The following is a 22901-nucleotide window of genomic DNA, read 5'->3' as shown; positions in this document are numbered from 1 at the left end:
TGTCGCTGGGAGTTCATTTCAATTAAGACTGATGAGCTACGATGGAAAAGAAAGGGGCTGATTTTGCTCTTGTTAGCTTGTTTCTTCTGCGAGACAAACGAGACAAATTGAAGATGTGCCCCGCGCTCTGTCGCCGTTAAGCGCACCCATCTTTCACACAGGCCTGGCCCAGAGTTGGCTTTAAGGGAGTGTGCAAGATGAAGAATGCCGGCGGAGACAGTGTTGATCCTTTCACCGCGGCGAGATTCACGGTGATGAGCCTCCCTCGGACGCATGAAATAAACCACAGCTCTTATACAGACATTCCTCTTAAAGAAAGAGAGAGTGACCCGGGTCGGATCAGTGTTTGGGCACCGCTGCCATTCCACACGTACTCCCTCCTGAGCCAGTGTGTTGTCAGTCCGTATAGTGTACGGATGTGTGTACATGTGTCTTTTCATCTGTGCATGCAGATGCACACACACGTGAACTCATGTGTGTGTGTGTGTGTGTGTGTGTGTGTGTGTGTGTGCGTCTTAAGAAGTATGCTGCTTGGATCCAGCGCAGTCTGAAAATAAACCGCAGGGTCAACAAACAAGACAGAGAGTGGGAGTCCTTCCATTTGCTACTGATGTGTGTGTGTGTGTGTGTGTGTGTGTGGGGAGGGGGGTTGTGGGGTAAAAAAATGTGCTTTTCCCCTCTGTTTTCCTGTCTGCACAGTGGGAACAGAACTCTTTGACTTTTCTGTGAACTATCCAGCAGAACCCTAGTCCCGTGTTTGTGGTATGTGTGTGTGTGTGTGTGTGTGTGTGAGTGTGTACCGAGGACACAACACGGTTTGGAGGAGCTGCAGGCCCAGGAAGGAAGCTCTTCCTCTGGGGAGTCGTCGCCCTCGGGAGTCAAGGATCTGGAGGTCACTCGAGACAACCTTGTTAAATTCAACACCCGCCAGCGGAGGACACACTGTACTGGGAGGAATGAGCAGAATCTCAGAGCGAACAGCCGTTCTGCTGGAAACATCTGTAGCTCCACAGTTATCAATCACATTAATTGCCAAAATAAGGTTGTCAGTGTGTTATGCGAAACCATACATCAACGCAGCGGCTACTGCGAATCTGGTTCTTTGAGATAAACTCTAACATTAGCACACTCACACCCTCGACGGAGACGCTGCTGACAGTTATATATATTTTTTTTCCAGGTGTAATGATCACCATCCTAGTTAACTTGTCTGTTTTATCACTATTCAACCTAAATCACAGCTGTTTCTAATAGGATTATAATTTGTCATGACAGGCATTTTGTCATGAACCAAAGTTTTGGACAAATTGACATCCAATGTGATGTGAGCCAGCTGTCTGGGGGTCACCAAAGTTAGGACACACTGTACGATAACTGTGAATGTCAGTTAAGCGAGTGTCAGATTGTCAGACATTCCAGATAATTTAAAAGTGGATAACCAAAGAGTTTACTAATAACCGTCTGGAGACTTTGAATATCTGTGAATATTATTTCAGTCTGGACCAACCAAGAGACACAAATGCTGCCCTGGTCATGGTTCGTTGACATGATGCCACCTAGTGTTCATTTACATGAACAACACAAAAGTGGAAGAAAAAAAAAAGCATCTTCTGCTTTTAAGGCCGGACAACAGTTTAGACATATGGAAAATGTAGCAGTATCATTTAAAGAGAAATATTAGGGACGAATCAACCTGTGGAAACAGTTGTATCATTACTTCTTCTGTGGCTCTGAAGGAGTTTGTCTAGTTTGAGGAGATAACCCTGATAATATCATTAGGGTTTTTCTTTGTTTGTTTTTTTTAAATCTTGTATAACTAACTGGGGTCGTTGAGTTTGAAAGATATAAACTTCAACAAGGCAGGAGGAGTCTCACAGAGAGATTGTAGGAAATATAGGATCCAGCCGCTTCGGAGCTTGACCCATTCCAGAAAGCAAAACTCTGATTAGTTGGACCATTTTATTTATAAATCTGTGTCTTGCAACTTAACAAATTTTACTACAATCAACTACAGAGCTGGTGTAGAAACATTTCTGTGCAGTAATTCTGCATCTAACATTAGTATTCTTACAAAACTGTCGATTGAAAAAAAAGCTTTGCATTATTTTCAAGAAGAATCTTTTAATAATAATAAAAATACAGTAACGTGGTGTGAGAAACATTAATTCACAAATCACCGTGGAAAATGTGTTTTGTGCAGTTTTCTGTTACAAAAGCCGACGAAATAAAATATGTATAAATGAGTTTTTGGTTTGAAAATTAAAAAAAAAAAAAAAAAAATGTCTGTGCCTTTCCTACTTTACTGCTGGTATGGATTTGACTCCTGAGCGGCAGCCCACCAAAAATGATCTCTTTATCATTAAGGCCACAGCGAGGAAAGACGAGGTCACAGCAGACATGTAGATCTCACACACACACACACACACACACACACACACACACACACACACACACACACACACACACACACACACACACACACACACACACACACACACACACACACACACACACACACACACACACACACACACACACACACACACACACAGTTTCTGTTTTCTCGACTAAATTGTGTCTACTGTCTTGATTTGTACCAACAGCTAAGGAGTAATGTGTTTGATTATGTGCTCCTACAACGTACATGTACCAGTCGGACTGAAACTGAAATTGGATAAACAAGTCAAATATTACAACCAAATTTAAATGTCTTGATCGCTTAATCAAATATAAAAAAAAAAAGAATGTGACATTATCCTCAGTACCGTAGGAAGTGTTGAAAAGGTCAAATGCTAGACACACGACTGGACCAAAATAAAAAGGCTGAAAGAAATCGGAATTTCATGATGACAATGACAAATCCACAATTGCAAGGTCATAAAAAATTTTTTAAAACAGCAGCTTGCACTGAGAGGAGAACCGAGTCATTCATTAAGCCTTGTGATCAAAGAGTTTTCCCCGCTTGATCGCAAGGTAAAAAATAAAAAGACATGTTCGCTTGTTGTGGTCGCAGGCTGCTGAGCCGTCTCCTTGTGTTTCACAGCGAGGTTTCCTTGGATTCCGGCACAACTGGTTTGAAACTCAGGATCTCTGTGAAGGTGTGACCTGAAGACAGACGCACAGCAGGACAGCGATCAATAAAACATAGGGGCTCATATTGTCTCCCTCATTCCCCTCCTCCGCCCTCCCGTCACCCTTCTGACATCATATCCTCAGTATTTCACGGATCCCCTCTCCTTCGTCCTTACGTTTCCACTGGTTCAGCGACTGTTCCGTGTGGTCCAGCGAGTGGTCGTACGGCTGCGCTTCCGTCTCCTCCTCCGGTTCCCTGAACTCGGTGAAGTACGGCAGCGCGAGGGCCTCGGCGGCGGTCGCCCTGCTCTCCGGATCCAGCAAAAACATGCGCTCCAGCACAGACACAGCTGAGGATGGTGGTGATTGGGAGGGGGCGGGGCAGAATGGGGAACGAAAAGTCAGTCAAACGGAAAACAGACAGAATTAAAAGGCCGAGCGAGTCCTACCTTGTGGATTAGTTGTGGAAAACACGGTGTGAAGGTCCTTCTTTTCCAATTTTGGAAGGCTTTTGATGTAGCTTTTGGCCTAAGAGAAGAAATCAATATTTTTATTCTGCAATAAATGTGTGGGGTGTGTATGTAAGACTTAGATAGACAAGAAACACAGAATGATTTCGCAAAAAGTGCCATATTGTGCCTCTCGTTCCTAAACATTTGGGAAACTTGGAGGGCAAGGAAAATCCAAGGAGTGTATCTTGAAGTTTCTGTGTGAATTGCATTTTCTTGCACGCACATCCTCAGATATCAGTTTTGATGTGAATTCCGGAGTTGGTTTTCCAGTGATTTTCATGATCTCCGTCAGCTGATCTAGGTCTGACGAGCAGGGGTCAAGGTTCAACGTAGAATCAAATTCACAGGGTAGAATTTAATGGCAATTCTGCCCCACAAAAATTATATTTCTCTGTTAACTCTTTGAAAGTGAATGGAAATGGTCAGGGGAGGTCAAAGGATACGGTCACTGCCTTTAAAAAGAGGTTTTCCTTGCAGCATTTCCGCCATGATGCAGCCCACAGACCAAATGTCCACTGGGGAAGAGACAGAAATCACAATCGATTAAAAACGCCACACATTTCAGACTTCCAAATATCATAAAGAATACGGGGCCAGATTCATTCTCAGTGTCTGTGATTATGAGGTAAAGTGTTAAAAGAGCACATCCCAGTGGATAACACTCATCATTACGACTTTATGACTCCATTGAACTGAGGTGCTTCTAAACTCCATGTCCTCATCTCAGCGTGATATTTGATATGGTTCCATTTACGTGTGTTTGTTTTTTAGCAAGACCATTCAAAATGTCATTGCCGAATATGCATGAAAATATTATCAATGATAAGTCTCTGCAATGGTAACAGGTGATACAATTTTGGGAGGGCTCCAGATCGGTGATTCTTCACCATTGCGAGACGAGGGTAAAACGTTTGAGTCATCTCTTAAAACTTCACATTTTGAGCCATATCTCACGTGCAAGCATGTAGATGCTTGCACGTTTTTTTGGGTGAAACAGCGTGTACAGTAGGTGAGAGATTGCTCAGCCTCAGCGGATCGGTCTGCTCAGCTGACTGAAACCTCCTTTTCCAATCTCCAGAGGAACAAACGTAGAACCTGGGTATGACAGAGCATTCTCAATCTCTGCCCCCACCCACTGCGTCTCCCTCGCCCGGGGAATTTAATGTCTCTCTACATCTCTTCCTGACCTACTTTCAATACTGTGTCATTCCAGCTTCTCCTGTTTTATGATTAACTCTATTTTGCCAATTATTCATCTACAGTATATAAAGTGTAAAATATATTCCTGTATAATATAAATATGATAGAATTATCATTAAAATCCATAGAAGGTGAATAAATAACCTGCTATTGCCTCTAGTGACTGTGGCCTCAATAGACCAGAAGGAACAACAACCGCAAGATGAGTGCAAGACATTTTTTAGAAAACGTAATAAAGCTACAAGCTGGGGCCTGTTCCCTTTAGATTTTTAAAGGTCACTCTGGGAAAAGGAGTAAATCATAACAGAAGCAGAAGCCTTGAGTTAAGGCAATTTGAGGACAACAAAACCATCAAATCCAGATCCTACATCATAAAGCGAGCGCTGAACGTGACAAGCATAAGATTGATTTTTTTCTTTTCTTTTAATCAGCTCAACATTACCAGTCTGCGTGTAGTGCATCCAGCTCAGGATGACCTCGGGGGCTCTGTACCAGCGAGTCACCACGTACCCGGTCATCTCGCTGTCGGTCTGCCGCGCCAAGCCAAAGTCCAGAATCTGACGGAACATAAAAACACAGTGGGAGTCAGACACAAGCAACATTTCCATCATCACGGGAAATAATTGGCAAAGCATTTCAGGGCAGCGCTTTCATGAATGTACAGGTATATGTTCCATTTGTGATTGGAACAGCGTGAATTTAAAAATGAAGACAGGAGGTGCCTAGTGTTTGGTTTGGGTTGTCAGGCGTGTGCAGCTGTACCTTGAGCTCACAGTCTTGGTTGATGGCGAGATTTCCTGGTTTGAGGTCCTGCAAAGGTTGATGTGGAAAAAAAAACACAACTAAGCATGAATGTGACAATGAGTCTGTCGCAAACAACAGCAAGAGGGAAACTAAAATCCAGTCATAACAGTGCAATAAATAGGGTTATTATAAGAAACACCAACTGCCTCTTCAAATGGATAAGAATGTAGGAAACTCACACATGCATGGTGTGTATGTGTATATATATATATATATATATATATATATATATATATATATATATTTAATACAGAGATAAAAGACAACTTACTCTGTGAATTATACCTGCTGAATGAATATACTGTAAAAAGAAAGAAAAAGAATATGACAGGGATTTAATCAACAGAACAATTAAAGTGAAGTAATAAAATGTCTGAAGTATATGATCAAAGTGGCGTTCTCCACCTTGAGCCCTTTGAGCATCTGATAAACCAAATACTGAATTTTCTCCTCTGACAGTTTCTGCAGCTTCATCAGCTTCCCCAGATCGGTGCCCATGAACGGCATCACCAGATAACTTAAAGGAGGAGAGAGGAAAAACAAAAACCATCATGACTATGAAAACTTTCAACGACCAGCTGCTGCTCTGCAAGGATCTTTTTATGTAATACAGTACCGCAACGTTGGCAGATGCATGGCGTGCACTTACAAATCGTGGAATCTGTCCAGGGAGAGGTCAGCGGTGAACACATCTAACAGGCCAATCACCTGCATCGGACAAAACTAATATTTCACCTGGGTTGGACATAACCTTTCGACCCTGAGGTCCATTGTAACACACACACATATATGTTCTGAAATGCATGAACTAAACTAAAACCCTGCAGCGATCACGTTGTGCGTGTGCCTTACACTCTCGTGCTTCATGTGTTTGAGAAGCCTCAGCTCCCTGTAGGCCCGCTTCGCGAAGAGCTCCGACTGGAAGGGTCGGTAGAGCTTCTTGATCGCCACTTTGGCTCCTGTTCTGGAGTCCAACGCTGAGCTGAGGGGGTCGAGAACATGTCAGAGGGAGTGAGACCATAGCGGGGGAAAGTAATAAGTATAAAGATAACTTCCAAAGAAGATCAGCCTATCAAAGATATGGAAATAATCTAATCCAGCAACCCCCCCCCCCCCCAATTGTCTGATCTACCGGGAATATAACTGGAGATTTGTTTTCTTCTGATAAGGAATTTCACTGAGCTCAAATTAGGCCCCCCCCCCCCCCCCCCCCACACACACACACACACAGCTACAACCCCCCACTCCCTTATCTGCCCCCGTCCAGCTGTGATCTCCTGCTCCCTGTGCCCGGAGTGCACAATAAGTTTCAGAGTTGTTCGCGTGTTATTAAGTTGCATTCAGCAGTGCGTCAGAGCCGTTTCAGGACCCGCCCACTCAGTCAATCATTGATAACAAAGACGCACAAGTTGCGTTTGGAAAGCGGCTCGTAGAGTCCGGGGGCCTTCAGTGGAACTTGGTCGAGCTCATCTATTTATTTAACCCGCCGCCCCTCATGATTAAATCATCTGAGAGATGACGAGCAGAGGTGTCGATCAGGACGGTCGCGGCGAGGACGTGAAGTGTCTCCATCATACAAGGAAGTGGAGCAGCAGACACACTTTTTGTTCCTTTTGTCTGCGCTGCGGCACCGCGCCTGTCTGTCACCATCTGTTCTTCTCTTTTGTTCCCCGGGAGGGGGGCTCCGCGTGATCCGGCAGAGGCACATAAAAAAAAACAATCCGAGTTATTATATAGCCTCCAGTGCTCCGGGGAAACACTTACCACACCGTCCCGTACGCCCCGGTCCCCACCTGCTTCAGGTCGCGGTATCGATCCGGCACTTCCCATGAGGTTTTGTTGACTTCTTGGCGGTAGTAGCCGGGTCTGACTCGCTTGGACATCGTATGTATTTAAAACACACACACATATACATACACTACAACAAGAAGTCTACGGCCGGTTCTTCCGTGGCTGTGTTTTGTTTTTGCCCTCCGTCGCTCACACGCCCATTGTCCCGGTCGGATCCCACCTATGCGCGCTCACCCTCACCCGCACATCCGTGCGCAGCGCTGCGCGTCAGCGGCTCAGGGCGCAGCCCGAGGTCACGGAGAGCCACTCCCGCGCAGGGTTCCGCGATTAAAGGTGAACCGACCGGAATGTGGAGGGGAACACGACACGAGCTGCTGACACGCGTGGCTTTCTGGTAAATGCGTCGGCAGGTGCGCACGGTGTTGGGCGGAAACTTTAAAGTTCCCATTTTTGTAGGGGTTTTGTTTTCGGTGACATGTTACATTGCCCGGTGCTGTGCGCGCGTAAAGGAGTGAAGGCAGACACACTCGTTCGGGGGCTTGCCGGGACACGACGAGCGCGACTGATGCCCAGCGGGGAAGACGCGCACAAGAATGTGGCTCGAGCGATGCGAGAGACACGTGTCCAGGAAACAGAACCGCTAAAGAAGTTGCGTCATAAGGAGACGGCACATTTGAGTTTGCGCCAGCGCCATCTGTAGCATCGTTTACACGAATGGGAAACGTTTTGGACATTGGATTGCAGCAGCATGAAGCAGTCTCCTAGCTGAGTGGCAACATACACGAGAGGCAGCAGGCGCAGAGCAGTGGCTGCACGGCAGCGAGCTGTGGCATTTCCGGTGGCAGCCGCAGCAGCCAGTGGCCTGCAGCTGCCACCGGGCCTGCCACTGCGTGTCTAGACAAGGGGCCCAGTGGAAGAAGTTCACTCGCTGCAGTCTGTCATTAAGGACTGAACACAGGTTTCAGGAAGGGAAGGAGTGTAACAGTAATTTGTGTTGCTCAAGTAAACAGGGATGAATGTAATATGTTAATATAATTTCACAGCATCATTAGAAGAGCTGCAAAAGTTAATCGATTAGTAAATTAGTCGGCAACTATTTTGATAAGCCATTGATCTAGATTCTCTGATTTCAGCTTCTTAAATGTGAATATTTTCTGGTTTCTTTGCTCCTTTATGACAGTGAATTAAATATCTTTGGTGCGAGGACAAAAATAAACATCGTGTCCAGGGTTTGGAAACACGATCAACATTTTTCACCATTTTATGGACCATACAACTAATCAAGATAATAGTCAACAGATTTATCGATTACGAACATAATCGGTAGTTTGCAGCCCTAATTCTTGCAACTATTACACTTACAAACACACACTACACAGCAACACTCAACCCTTGGTGTTCTGCTAAAAACGTTAAGCTGTCAAATTCACAATTCAAAAGTATTTACAGATAAAGATCCAAGTCAGTGGCTGCCACCGGAAAAAGACGCATTTAGCTGCCAAACGTGGAGGTGAAGTTCAGTTCTTAAAATAACAAAGACAGCTTGTGGTATAGTTGTGCATCTGCCACACAGGAGGAGGACACGGTGTCTATTCAGTGCTGTTTATTATCAAGAGAGATTAAAGGATTTAACTGAGGAATAGCTCAAACGTATATTTCACATCTATCAAGCAAAATTAAAACTCTGAAATAAAAATGTTAAGTCCATTTCTGTCATCTGTTTGAGTGGACGACCAATTTAAATGGCTTGATTTTGACAAAAAATCTGAATTCATTCGCCAAACCAACGGATTCATCCTGGTTTTAAAGGGAGCAAGTTACAATTAGTTGTGCAACGATGAAGCAACACTAAAATAAATTCATGAATGGGTATGAATGTTGTTTTTTTCCCCCTTCATACAAACTCACGCTTGATGGCATCCAAATTTATTATCTATCTTTTAAGAACTTCCTATAATAAAGTAGCATGGCCACAGCCAAACAAAAACGGACAAATGTGCAGTTCCCATTTTTGTCTCCACTCTAGATGAACTGTAGTTTTGGTGCTGACCGAACACATTAGATAAAAATGTTACTATAATGTAGGTGTGTTTTTCTATTGTAGAACATATTGTGCGTTTATCTTGTGCGGCTTACTGGATCAAGTAGCATTCATTCCCTTTCACCCACAAACATACATCATACTATTTGGTATATATCGAGGCGACACCCCCACAGCTCTTCAGAGTCAGACATGTCACTGTAGGACTTTTTGTCAGAGTCGTCATTAACAGCTAACATCACAAAACAGAAGGGGAACAAGCTGAGGATCTTTTTTTGTGTGAAAAGTTATTTCACAATAATAATAAGGCAAACGGCTCCAAATATATTTCATAAACTTAATTTGTCTGCACTTTTGTATTTAAAAAAAGTGGTCACTTAAGAAAACCATGTCAATGTTATTTCTCAAATTAAGTCACTCTTGATAGTTGACGACATGACAACATTCTGTTTTGGGGTCAGAAATGTCGAGCCACCGGAGGAAACTTACCGTTAAAACCAATTCACATGTGGTCATAAGCTTTTCATCAGACATGGCACCGTCATATTTTGTAATTATGATGTTGTAATTTGTAATTCGATCTATTTGTACCATTTAAACTCAACTCCATCCCCGTCTGCTTTGTATCAGCTAGGTGGCCTGTGGGTGTGTCGTGCTTCACGCCAACTTTCCTGACGCTGCCTGCCAAAGAAACAAGAGTTGTACAGTGACTGGAATAAAGGGGGAGGGACATTAGAGGCAACAATAAACTCTCTTTTCATTTCAGGCAGGCAAGCTAACAATCAGGAAAGTTACTACGAAGATCATGTGACACAGATTTCAGTGGCCCAAGCTGGGGGCTTGCTGTCGTAGGGAACAAGATCTCTGGCTGCTGACGTCGATGCAGATGCAGACTCTTGCTGTTGGTCCTCCCCTTCGTCCCTCTCCCCCTGTCCGGTGGCGCCTCCTCCGCCCACCCGCGCAGGAAGCTCCAGACCTGGCTGGGAAGAAAAGGGCTTCTCTAGAACCTTGAGGACCCGCTGGACCTGCAGGCGCAAAGAGGAAGTGAGAGCTGAAATTGAAAACGCTTTACAGCTTAGGAGGGCTAAAGGGAATCGAGTGCATTCTAATATGAATCACTCTTGATGTGCTGCAAAAACACTTTAAAAGTTAAGTTTTAAATTATTTTACCCGGGCAGACGTACTGCAGTTTACACTTAAAATGCAAAATTGACATTCAAAAATATACAAAAGGTACAAAGTGTCTGACCTCAGAAAAGTCTCCACTCTCGGCTGCTTCGATTGCATTCTGGGCAATGTAGTTCCGGAGCACCACGCGAGGGTTGGTGCCTTCCATCACCCTCACCCTCTCCTCCTGCACAGCCTGCACATCACTCTGGCCCTCCAGCTCGCGAGCCAGACGCTTCCTGGTCGCAGTGATAACACAAAAACATTCAGTCAGAGAGTTACAGTCATGGAACAATGTCAGACTCGACAACCCATTTCCTCCCTGTTTCTCCGCCCATCACCCTTTATCAGTCACACTTCCACCCGTCACCATCCACCCAAACGTCTCATCCGGTCCATCTAGTTCCTCACCCTCTGCTCTTGTTTTACATTATTATTATTCATATCTTCAGATAAGTAGCCTCTCTCTCTTTCACCTGTAGCGAGCGATCCAGCACGTCCACTCCTCGGCCTGTTTGGTCTTCAGCTCCTCCTGGCCGGTCTCCATCAGGTCTTTCAGTCTGCTGAGTTTGTCCAACTGCCTCGATATTGTCATCCTGTCTGAGATCATCTGGAACAGCGCTGGGTTGCTCTGAGCCATGGAGAGCAGCATTGCCAGCTCACTGTCAACAGCAGACAATCATAACAATTCAAATTGTTACTGGCCAGTGCAGTCAATCCAGGTTTTTTTCTATTATAAACTTTCACAGGAAAAAGAGGTAATGACATAAAGAGAAAACAGGACATGATCTTTGTGGCATGTTCACTTCCACTGACTGTTTATGTGTGCAGATTAGGTTAGGGCAGGAATTCAGATTGATATGTGCTTTTCTGATTATTATAAATTCCGTGTTTACATCTGGTTTGTTGGTGATCAGATTTTCCACCTACGACTTCCAAAAATACTGCACCAGACATAATTAGACGTCTTCCACACTGTATTATAAAGTAAACCAAGCTGGACCACTTTGACAGATAATGACATTTTGTATTTTCTCTAGCACAGTTGTGGCCTGGCGTAGCCACACTAATACTCCAATGCGTGTAAGTCTGGGACCTCTCGTCTCATTTCCGATTTCCAAGAGGCCTTACCAACGGACAGAGCAAAATGCTTTCTGAAAGCAATTGGATAACAACTATTAATACTGCTTTGTGTCCCCTCAATCTGATCAAATTTTCCTTTCACCTGTTTCCAATACATTACCAGTCACGACATGTCAGTGTGAAAACAGGATCCACTGACTCATCCTCTCTCGTCAATCGTATCGAAGTTCGATTTAATACAGAACAACAAAATTGTGGTGACTACAGCAGGAAATAAGACTCTTACTTACCGTGGATCCATTGTAGGCTTGTTGGCAGCCTTGAGCTCTTCTAAGGAGGCACACTGTTCCAGCAGGAGCTCGGTGGCTTTCTTAACGAGCTCCTCTTCTCCTCCACCTTCTCCCTCGGCGGGACAGGAAATCTGACTCAAGCTGCGGAAGGTGTTAGTGAAGTCGGCACCTGCAGGAGAGGGACGGACAATAAATGGACAAATGTTCAAAATCCAAATGCTCCATTCATCAGAATCTGCCACTAGGCAGTATAATGGTCTCCAACCCCTGCATCACCTGTGTCATGCATGGTCTGCAGCAACTCTGTAATCAGAATTTCATCCTCAGGCTCCTCCTTCTGTAAGCCCAGTTTTTTCCTCATGTTCTCCAAGTAGAATCCATTGTACAGGTCTAGGTACTCGTCCATAACGGCCTCAGCCCGGGCTGGCGGCAGCTCCGGGGCGAGAGCCTCTGCGAGCTTCACCAGGTTCCACCTGCAGATCGCCGGCTGGGCCTGGTAGGAGTAACGGCCGGAGTTATCGGAGGCGTTGCAAATGAACTCTGGATCAAACCTGAGAGATCAGGGGAAGTTAATTCTATCATCTGAACTTCATGTAAATGTATATACATGGGTCTTTCAAACTGCTGCAAAAAAATTATCTAGGCTGTTTTTACTTAAATATCAAATGACACATACAGAATCGGCATGTCTACTGGATCAATCCCTACAAATGTCTGACCTGTCCATAAAGCCATACGGACCATAGTCCAGCGTGACTCCCAAGATGCTCATGTTGTCTGTGTTCAGGACTCCATGACAAAAACCAACACACTGCCACTGCGCCACGAGTCGAGCCGTACGAAGCATCACCTGCAAACGGAGAAGACGTCATCTCGTTAAAAAAGCGTGTTTTACTATACGTCCAAAAAAATGTCTGAACTCAAAACATCCAGAGGACAATGGATGATACTAAAGTAAAGGACACAGTGACTCAGCACAGGCAGTCAGTGAATGTGACTGACTACGGTCTACAGCAGCTTAACAGGATAAGAGGATCGAAAAATGTTCTTGGCTTCAAACACTAATTGTGGTGCCTTGAATCAGCGTCATGCTCATTTGAGTAAACCTTGGAGTACATAGTAGTTACTAGTTGGTAAAGTGTCATTTCAGTGGCTGAGAATTGAATGTTGACAGATGTGAGACTGTGTGTCCCCTCAGGTGCTCTGACCTCTCTGAAGAACGCCACGTTCCTCTCCACTCGATCTGGGTGATTCTGCTGGATCTCGGGGTAGAACATCTCAATGACGTAATCCATCATCTGACGTCGGATCTCGTCGCGTCCGTGGCTGGGACCCTGGCGCCCCGTGAACTCGTCCGCCTGCTTGAAGATTTCAAAGGATCCGAACCTGCGAAAGGTCGAGCACAGCAAAGAAGACGAACATGCCGGTGAGTGATGCACATCTTGAGCTCAGGCAATCCGTTTGCTCGACGGATGAGGCACTGACTCACCTGAGGAAGGTGGGAGCGATGCGGAGGACCACAGAGCATCTCTCGTGGCGAGGGCGTCCACTGTAGTACACGTCCCGTATGACCTTGCTGTCAGAGGTCACTACGGAGCCGGCTCTGGTGGTGGGCACGCCCAGGAAGAACATCGCCTCGCTGCACAGGAACTCTCTTATACTGGAGCGCAGGACTTTACGGCCGTCGGCCTGTCTGTGGAGGGGAGGACACGACAAACACAACATCAAAGTGTATCCATCTAAAACCCATCTGATCCTTAAGAGGAGCTCTATGGCTTCTGAAGTCAATATTTTTAACATAAGGAGAGTCCCACCGGCCCCATTTCCAACCACAGTTAATACAAAAGCACACAGCAAACATAAATCAAACTGACACAAACACAACCTGTACCTGGAATAAGGCGTCAGTCCGGCTCCCTTCACCTGAATCTCCCAGCGGCCGCTCGGGTTTTCCCGCAGAAGTTCGGGATCCTGACCGGGCGGCACCTTCACCTCCCCGAGGTAGCAGGCCGCGCCGTCGCCCAGCTGCCCGGCGAACTGGCCGAACTGGTGGCCGCAGTAGCAGTGGGCGGCGGACTCGGATCCGGGCATCAGCTTGGAGCCGCTCAGGTACTCGGGTCCGAGCGGGTCGTTCGCCACCCCCTCCCCGCTGAGCCCCAGCAGCGCCAGGGCGTCGTGCGACACGGCCACGAAACGAGGCCCGGTCAGCGGCTGCGGCCTCACCCGGGAGAAGCACGCTCCCTTCACCTGCCGCGCGCCGGGCTCCTCCGACGGGTCCAGGGGAAGTCTCCTGAGGGCGACGTTGTCGAACTCGAGCCGCTCCAGCGGGGAACGACTCAGTGCCAGACCCATGTCCTCCATCGCGACCGAGCCGAGGCGTCTGAACACGGACCCACCGGGGACGAAAATTCGCGACAGTGCAAGCCGACGTCCTAAATGAGCCATTCAGCCGGGGCCATGAGTCCGGTCGTGTGAAGTGGCGCAGTTAGAAAGTTAAAGTCTCTAATCACGCTTTCATAAGCCTGCAGGGCACGCCGGATGTTTGCGAGACAGACCGGTGTAACATGAATATCTGTCCGATCGGAAACAGAGAGTAATTGTGGAACTATATAGGCCGAAAATCAAATCGAAGTCAAACTACAATAATGTTTAGATATAAAAGCCACGGTGTGTAATTTTTAGAGGAACTTATTCACAGAAATTGAATAAATTGTCCATGACTGTGTTAATATATGTATAATCACCTGCAACAAAGAACCGATGTTTTTCCGTCAACTTTGAATGAGTTAAATATAGTTACGTGAGGTGGACCCGACCTCCGTGTGAGTCGCCATGTTTGCTAGGTCGTGTGCGCTGCCGGAAACTGGAAATGGAATTAGCGGTGCGCCACCATAAAGTGTCCCCGTGGGGTGCTCAGTTGGTTGCGGTTTGCAACATTTTTCCACCAGATGCAGCTAGAAAAAGTACAAAAATTACACACAATAACAGAGTTATATAATAATTCGTCTAATTGAGCTACATACCATAATTTAAAGCAAATGGCCAGTATAAAGCGTGTCTGTTGTGTTTTAATTATTTGCTGCTAATATGCAACAGATAGAAAACAAAATATTTTGAGGCAAATATACTTTATCTTTCCCTTCAAATGACTTAATAATCCATAAGGGAATTTTGGCTTCAATGTTGGGCTTGTAACAATGACAACAAAACACAGGGGTGTGGGGAGAGAATTTTTTACAACAAAAAAGAAATAAGCATTCTTACATTTTCCTTGGCAACTCCCAAAGGTACAGTCAGTGGATTTAACATTTGGAGATAGACACAATGTTTAAATTTGACTGGATTATACTGCTGAGGCTCTTTCAACATTCTCACTATTCTTATATGATAATAAAAATCAGTTATGAGTTGGAAGACGTTGTCTGAATAAGTGTGGATACAAGTGGTCTAATTACATTTGCAACATGAAATGACACTGCTTGTATCTTATAAATACATCTAAATAATGCCCTGTACAGAAAACGACTTTAAATCAAAATTGGGAAAATGGATGGAAATCAATGTTGGTATATAGCCTTGCAAATGTGCAATTGTCTTTAGAGACTGTTAAACCTACTGGGACATGTCCCTCTGAATTTCCAGTGATGTAATCTGTCTATTTTTTTTTACATGTGCAATAAGAGACTCCGAACTGTGGATACAGGTCACTGTCAGTAATAACAAGCCTCAGCAGAAGAGGCAATCTGAGGGTCAAAGGCAGCAGTGACAGCAGCATAAGGCGTTACCTCCCAACTCTGACCAACCTCAACTATCAGTTTCCTTCATAAAAGTCCATAACTAACTTCCCTTTTATGGGAAATCATAATCAATTTGACGTTTTTATTGTCCGCTCAATCGGTCCCCATTACCCCTTTTTACAATCAGACCAGGAAGTGATAATGCATATATCATTTGAGTACAAACAGCTGGTGTGCTGAATGTCAGATGTTCTCACGAGAGGCTTTCTGTATTTGATGCATATTTCTGTGTCAAGTAGGAAACTTTCATGCACAGACGGAACCAGTTAAGAGCCTAAACACGGAGGTATGATCAAATATACAAAAATCACAGGATCGATGAAGTTCTCATTCTGAGGCACATGTAAGCTTGTTGGGTTTCTGATGAATATACAGTATGAGGGACTATAAAATGTTGGGGGTCGTGGTCAAATGAAGACGACAAATATGTTGTCAGATGTCTGCATTTAGGGTTGTAGCATTCATAAGGTTTGTCTACCATATCTCATGTTATTAAAAAGGACAGACTGAAACAAAGTTGCATTAACCGCTTGGTTGCGGTAACTGTAAGATGCATAACACTCGTTTTTTGCCGTTCCATTTTAGTTCACCGGTAGCCCTTACAGCTGCAACATGAGGCACTTGACTGTTGATGGAGGCAGGGCCATGCACATGAGGAATGAGCCATTTTTATTCTAATCCTGTACGTCAGTTTGGAATAATATTCAAATATTAAGGAAATCACGATCACACCTCCAATTGAGACATTTACCTTGAGTCTCCCTATGCAGCAACCATTAAAAATTGAAGGTTTTAAAAGTCTTTCCTTGATTACATTTTCTCCAATTTCTTTGTTAAAGTTCTAACTGATTTGCTATTTTACTTTCTTTTCCCTTCCACAGGCCACGTGTAAAGTAAAGGACTCCAGTCTCTTCTAAAGTGCTACGCTTGAAATGTGCCAATTACCAAAAAAGGCTGTCTGGCATGAGAAAGTGGAGCGGAATAAGGAGGCAGCATGAGAAAAGTCTGTCCCTCAGAAAGCGTCTCTGTCCTATCAGGGCAGGTGACTGAGATATTGCTGATGGTACTCATCAAATCAAAACTCTGAGTGTAAGTCATTAGGAAGAACTGTGGGGGGAAATGTAGATCAATTCAAAAGGAATTATTGGCATTTGTAAACAATACAAAATGCAGAATTTGCACAAATAAGATAAAAAGCGAAGAGTACTGTCATGGTTTTCTTTGGCAGTACGGCCCCTGCTGCGTCTACAGAGACATCAATACGAGATGGGGGGCACTAAACCCCTGAGGTCCTCGTGAGTTCATCGTGTGGGCTGGTGAACCCTTTCCTCCAGCATCGCCTCCCGTTTTATAAGGCCACGTGTGAATGATGCATTGTGTTCATAAATCAGAGGTCGTGTCACTGATGGCTCAGAGAAAAAACAGTGCGGTCAAGCAGTGGGTGGCCGCAGAGTCTCCCGTACTGATTGGACAGCAGGCAAAGACAGTAGGGCTCTACCTAAAGTGCCTCCAGCACGGTAACAGGCATATCCCAGCATTCCCAGCACGACGCCCTTTATGACTGTGCGAAACACCCAGCCGAAACGTGACGGAGGCGCGACACTGAGGAAGAGACAGACACACACACACACACACACAGAGCAGCTTTTGAACTGTCAAATCAAACACAATTACATTAAATTTGTACAACTGAATATACATAATGTATAGATTCAAAACAACAAGGTAAACATACCTCATGATTTCACTAATGTTGAGCTGCTTCTCCCAGTTTCTTTCTATACCAGGAACATGACCCATCCCCACAACTCCCACCACCACAGCAGGCACTTCTGCAAAACAGTATCAAATGTTTTGAGGGACAAATGCCAAGTTAAAGAAACTGTTCACACCAATTTCAAGAGGAATGGGGGAAGGGGAAAACTCCCAAAACTTGACAAGCCGACCAATGGTGTGACTTCATTGCAAACCCTATTAGGCACTCATTCACGGACATTTGGGAAAGTAACGCTAGACTGTGGCTATTACAGCAAAAAATTTAAATATTTATGTTAAATATAGTTGAACATATTCTCTTTTCATATTAAATAAGACTCTGCATCTCCAACTAACAGCCTCTGTAGCCTGTAAACCACAAATTATGCAAAACTTGATGATGATGATGATGATAGATGGTTTATCGCCATGTCTTGATGGGAAAAAAAAGAACTGTATCAAGCAAAGGTAAGCAGTTATAGTATAAGCAGGAGTAATATTTAGTCCTATATGTATCAAAAGAGACACGTGTCATTGACATATATATATGTCATGGAGAAAAGAAAAAACACAACTAGGGATCTAGAAATCTGTATATTTCATAATCTTCAAGGTGTGATTTCTCAATTATTGAACAGTGTAATACTTACTCTGGGCATTAGGGGGCGCCTCCACACAGCGTGTAGCCTGTCGGAGAGTGTGCGTGAGGTAGATGTCTCTCTCAGCCACAATGGTTTGGTGGAGGGCGGGAAACTCGCCAATCATCTCTGACATGGTCTGCTCCAGCAGGTCTTTCTGTTTGCACTTCTCCACATCCTCTTTACTGAACGGTGACGACACACAATAATAATAATGAGATCTTGTTATGTATGAGATCATTGTTGTTTTCTGTTGGTTATGACATCGCACAATGAAGAACAAGGAACTAACAGTAGAAATGTGTAGGACCCAATAAGCATGTTTTTGTTGGTTTTTTTACAATGTTACATGCAGCATCTGTATTTTTAAGCATCCACTATGTAAAGACTTTATACAAGACGTGAACTTTCTTAAACATTCTACTGGTCAACTCTGCAAATGAATATAACATGTGCAGGACCACAAATAATTTGTTGTTTGAATTCATCACCTCATGTACAGTATGAATGAATGAAACAAAAATTTAACGAAATACTTTGTAAGAGACTCTGAAATTGTCATATCTGTGTTGTTTGTGTTCAGTCTAGAAATGCAGAATTCTGATTTGGGCCACATCTGTAGTGAGTGGTGAGCTTGAGAATACTTTTTTTCAGGCTATGCGAATGGCCTGGAACATTATTTTTCAAGCTTCCCGGCAAACATATTTTCCGTCCACATGCAATAGAGTTTGATACATCAGAGAACGTGACAGCACTTTTATGGACACATAATCACGTTATGTATAAAGATTCCAGTCAGATCTCATTGATGCTGGCAGTTTAACCAATTGGCAGAGTCGCCTGTTCTCTGGAAAATATGTATGGGTGCAGCTTGCTAGCTCCAAAGAGAGCGCATGGATATGCTCACACATATCTGCATTTTTTTTAAGGCAGAAATTGCTCAAAGCATAATGTTCGCTACTGCTACCTCAAAAATTTGAAATTCACTTCCCACTGACCGACGTTGTTCATTAAACCTCCTAATTAGCAAATAGTTTTCCTCCAACATTTTGGGAAATTATGTAAAATTCTGAATTAATCACAAGGTACTGTACATCTCTGTTCTCTGTTAAACAACATCTAAAAATTGACTTTCCTTGACAACCTTGACAAAGGATGATAAGGATGAATTTATACCTGATTGGGTCTGACAGGAAACAAAGACCCCAGGCCAGACGAGCCTTCTGCCACAGACTGAGAGCAGCAATAGCCCTCTTGAAGGTCACGGGGATCGGCCTGTCTCCGAGGTGGAATTTACAGAAGGGCACCTGTCCAGCCTGCGGGGAAGGAAAAACTTAAAATACTAAAAAGAAATGATCAACCAATTTCCCACTTTTGTTGTCTGTGACTTACCTCCTTGAAGGCCTCCCGAAACTCTCCTCCAGGAGCCATGCCCAGCTGCTCTGTGATGTGAGCTGAAACTTTGAGCAGGAGAATCTGCATCAGGCCAGACATTAGCCCATTCTGTCAAACACACAAACATGGCAGAAGAATAAGCAGTCACACAAAAAAAGTTTTTTTAGTTTAAGACACTTACATGATCATAGTTTTGGAAAAATAAGAACAGTCTGACTAACACATAGTGACACGTAGTCCTGCTTCTGAAAAATACATGGGTAATATTTATTTCTTCATTCGGAGAGGAGGATGTTGCCTTTCACATCGACTGCCACCATCACTGGATAAGACCTCACCATTCCTGCATTATTCAGAATATAATACACTCTCACTATCTTTGTTTCACCATTTCCGTTCTAACTCCTTCCTCTTTTTCCTCTCTTCCACTGATCTACTCTCTCTTTTTCACACCAGCACCACCACTAGCACTGTGAATCTCCACTAAATGCCTGACCTGTTTGATGGCCTGCTGAACCTTATCCAGGTTGATGTCTTTGGCTTCCCTCAGTAGGGTGTTCTCATCCATCTTCAACATAGACACCCTGTACTGACAGAGCTCCACCACCACCACGTCTGGCTGCACGGCGCGGATCGTCTATGGAACAGAGAAGTAGCAGTGGGTTTGAAAGAATAAAGACAGAGACAGATTAAGAGAGTGTAAGAGGGTAAGAGGGAGAAAAATGGAAACTGAGCAATGAGGGAGGAGGTACAGAGAAAACAATCAGTGTGGAAGAAAAAAGACAAGATTATGCTTGGCAAAAACGGGACTGCCAACCATAATCTGAGGCAACTCATCATCAGTCCAATGTGCTACTCTCTAGTACTTCTCCACATTCACAGAATAACTCCATTATCCACACTGGCAGCTCACAGCATATCTCATCTTAAATGGGTGTGAATGGCATTATGCACTGTGTAAATTCTTATTCGGCTCACCATGGCCACGTCCTTTTTACTGCTGTCACTGAAGTGTGCCGTTCCCACCAGGTACAGGAGGCTGCCATCAGGGGCGGCCAGACGGGTCACCGTCTCCGGGAGCTCTGGAGACGGCTGACGGCGCTTAGCTCGCAACTGCCAAAGCAGCTCCACTGCCTCACCGTCGGCTAGACGGTAACAACAGAAACAATACTTGCATAAATGCATAAGCTGATGCTTTTGCAATATACGTGCCCTCTTCAGAGCGATACAAGCATCACACTGACAGTCCGACAGCTGGAGAAGAGTTGAGTAAGAGCTTTAACTGTACTTCAGACAAGTCTGTAGGTCTGGACAATGGCAAAATAAAAGTGTGTCTTACAGTAATCAATGTATAAAAAAATCTGCCAGCACATAAGTCTCCATCAGGAGAAGCTGGTCAGATGTAGCTGTACACAATATTTAGATAACTTAAAAGCTTGGAGCAAATGTTTTATTGTACAAAGCATAGATTTCGTAAGACTTTTAACACTGTTGCTATGCAGATTTATCATTTTAATTTGAAATAACTATACATGCCATATATATATATATATATATATATATATATATATATATATATATATATATATATATATATATATATATAACTGCAAGGTTGAAAAACCACCTGACAAACTTTCAAAGTTTAAAACTTTTACATAAAGTATTATTTGTAAAAAAAAATCTGCAACACAGAAACAAAACAACAGCTAATGGTTGCTTTAAAAAAAAAAGGGAAAAAAAAAAGGTATTACACCACCATTCTGATGAAGTACAGCAATCATACAAAAAACACGCAGGGCAGCTTACAGAGCTCTGGAGGTAGGTACGGCAGTTCCTCTTCTTGGCCGACTGACTCATCCTGTGACAGCATCAAAACAGTAAACAATATCTTAGACAGGATCAGTTAGCGCGACTGCATGAGATTAGCCAGTCTGACAAAGATGTGCTGCCGATTGCTCGGGGCAATGGTTGACAAAGAACAATTAAAGGTGTATTTCCACACAAGCTGCCCGGTGTCTTTTACCTCGTTTTGAATTTCTAATATAGTGGTGTTTAATTTGATTCTGTCATCTTGTTTGCTGTGTTCTCTTATCTTTTTTATTTCTTTAACTTCCTTGAAAGCACAATGAATTTCCCTGATATATGAAATGTGTTAGCCTATACAAATTAAAGTTTGCCTCCCAGTGCGCCCCAGTGCGCCCCCCCACACACACACACACACACACGCGATTCTTTTACGAACCTCTGAATTGTCTTGGTCCATGTTTGAAGTACTGAAAGCTGCATGTGACAGAAAGCACAATGAACACTCCGTTCGACACACACACACACACACACACACACACACACACAGACAGACAGACAGACAGACAGACAGACAGACAGACAGACAGACAGACAGAGAGAGAGAGAGAGAGAGAGAGAGAGAGAGAGAGAGAGAGAGAGAGAGAGAGAGAGAGTTCACAACAGCCGTCCACCGACAGCTAGCAGCTACGGTACATACCGCGTCACTGACTGCTGACGTTGCTTTACGAGCGAACGGGGGAGCTGTCGTCGCTGGGGGGAAAGCGGTGGGTGTCACAGACGTAAAGAGACTAAACCAAAGACGCCACCGTTATGACTAAAGCTTAGCTACACAAGAGGCTCACCCGAGGAAGGAGTGAGGGGGGGAGCGGGTCTGCATGCTACCTAGCTAGCGCTACTTCCAGGTGTACGAGAGCTCGTCGGTCAGGCTACAGCTAACTCAAGCTAACGCAGGCTAGCAAGTCCGGGTTACAATTGAGTCAAATATACGCATTAAAACGGAACAAATTTAAAAACGAACGCGACCATGCTCACATTAAACGCTTATGCTCACGTACAAGATAATTGTCAACAAGCGAATGTGTTCAACTTACGGAGCGAGCTGCCAGCCCTGTCTGTCGGTGTGCGCCTCGCCAGTAAGGTGCAGTGCTTGGGCGACTGACAGCAGCGGTGCATTCTGGTACATGTAGTCACGGAGTCTTTGGGACGTACACATTTTTTTTTAAAGCTACAGTGTGTAATTACAATAACTTATTCACAAAAAAATTGTATATATTGTCCATAACTACGTGTTTATATATGTATGATCACCTGCAACAAAGAACCGACGTTTTTTCGTCAACTTTGAATGAGTTAAATATAGTTAAATCAGGTGGAACCAGCGCCGTTGAATGAGAGTCGTGACAACAGAAGTCCAAAATGTTTGCACGTCACGTGACTCACGTAGACTTCTGATAGTTCCCGGAAGTTCTTGGCGCGCAATTCGAATCCGTTATTCAGAGCGACAGAAACGCATTTTTTGGGGGGTAATTAGTAGTCAATGAATGTAT

At 44.2% G+C, this 22901-nt stretch overlaps 3 protein-coding genes across 4 annotated transcripts; all 3 read right to left on the bottom strand.

Moving 5' to 3' along the window:
* Positions 1 to 1945: 1945 nt before the first annotated feature.
* mapk12a (mitogen-activated protein kinase 12a) lies at positions 1946 to 8116 on the bottom strand. 2 transcript variants are annotated; one of them, XM_035641772.2, is made up of 12 exons: positions 7353 to 8116; positions 6441 to 6570; positions 6238 to 6296; positions 5994 to 6105; positions 5860 to 5889; positions 5547 to 5594; positions 5227 to 5341; positions 4028 to 4099; positions 3808 to 3887; positions 3522 to 3600; positions 3249 to 3422; positions 1946 to 3105 (listed from the first exon to the last, which is right to left on the bottom strand). In XM_035641772.2, exons 1-12 carry the CDS (start codon positions 7469 to 7471, stop codon positions 3038 to 3040), a joined length of 1086 nt encoding a protein of 361 aa, XP_035497665.1. In that variant the 5' UTR covers positions 7472 to 8116; the 3' UTR covers positions 1946 to 3037. The 2 variants fall into 2 exon arrangements, with proteins under 2 accessions (XP_035497665.1, XP_035497664.1); XM_035641771.2 differs by lacking the exon at positions 7353 to 8116 and adding an exon at positions 7166 to 7329.
* An 851-nt stretch (positions 8117 to 8967) lies between these two features.
* On the bottom strand, positions 8968 to 14740 carry selenoo1 (selenoprotein O1). The gene is made up of 9 exons (XM_035641769.2): positions 13852 to 14740; positions 13450 to 13653; positions 13169 to 13346; positions 12680 to 12810; positions 12237 to 12511; positions 11961 to 12129; positions 11064 to 11249; positions 10670 to 10826; positions 8968 to 10445 (listed from the first exon to the last, which is right to left on the bottom strand). The coding sequence occupies exons 1-9, from the start codon at positions 14403 to 14405 to the stop codon at positions 10215 to 10217; spliced, it is 2085 nt and encodes a 694-aa protein (XP_035497662.1). The 5' UTR covers positions 14406 to 14740; the 3' UTR covers positions 8968 to 10214.
* Positions 14741 to 15177: 437 nt separating this feature from the next.
* Positions 15178 to 22557, bottom strand: trabd (TraB domain containing). Its single transcript, XM_035641770.2, has 10 exons — positions 22446 to 22557; positions 21791 to 21828; positions 21355 to 21406; positions 20524 to 20690; positions 20042 to 20182; positions 19543 to 19653; positions 19327 to 19466; positions 18163 to 18335; positions 17493 to 17589; positions 15178 to 17359 (listed from the first exon to the last, which is right to left on the bottom strand). Exons 1-10 carry the CDS (start codon positions 22525 to 22527, stop codon positions 17188 to 17190), a joined length of 1173 nt encoding a protein of 390 aa, XP_035497663.1. The 5' UTR covers positions 22528 to 22557; the 3' UTR covers positions 15178 to 17187.
* Positions 22558 to 22901: the final 344 nt, after the last annotated feature.

Source organism: Scophthalmus maximus, chromosome 7 (assembly GCF_022379125.1).
Source record: "Scophthalmus maximus strain ysfricsl-2021 chromosome 7, ASM2237912v1, whole genome shotgun sequence".
Taxonomy (NCBI): Eukaryota; Metazoa; Chordata; class Actinopteri; order Pleuronectiformes; family Scophthalmidae; genus Scophthalmus; species Scophthalmus maximus.
The sequence above is the reverse complement of the archived record's forward strand: the minus strand, read 5'-3'. Positions and strand labels throughout refer to the sequence as shown.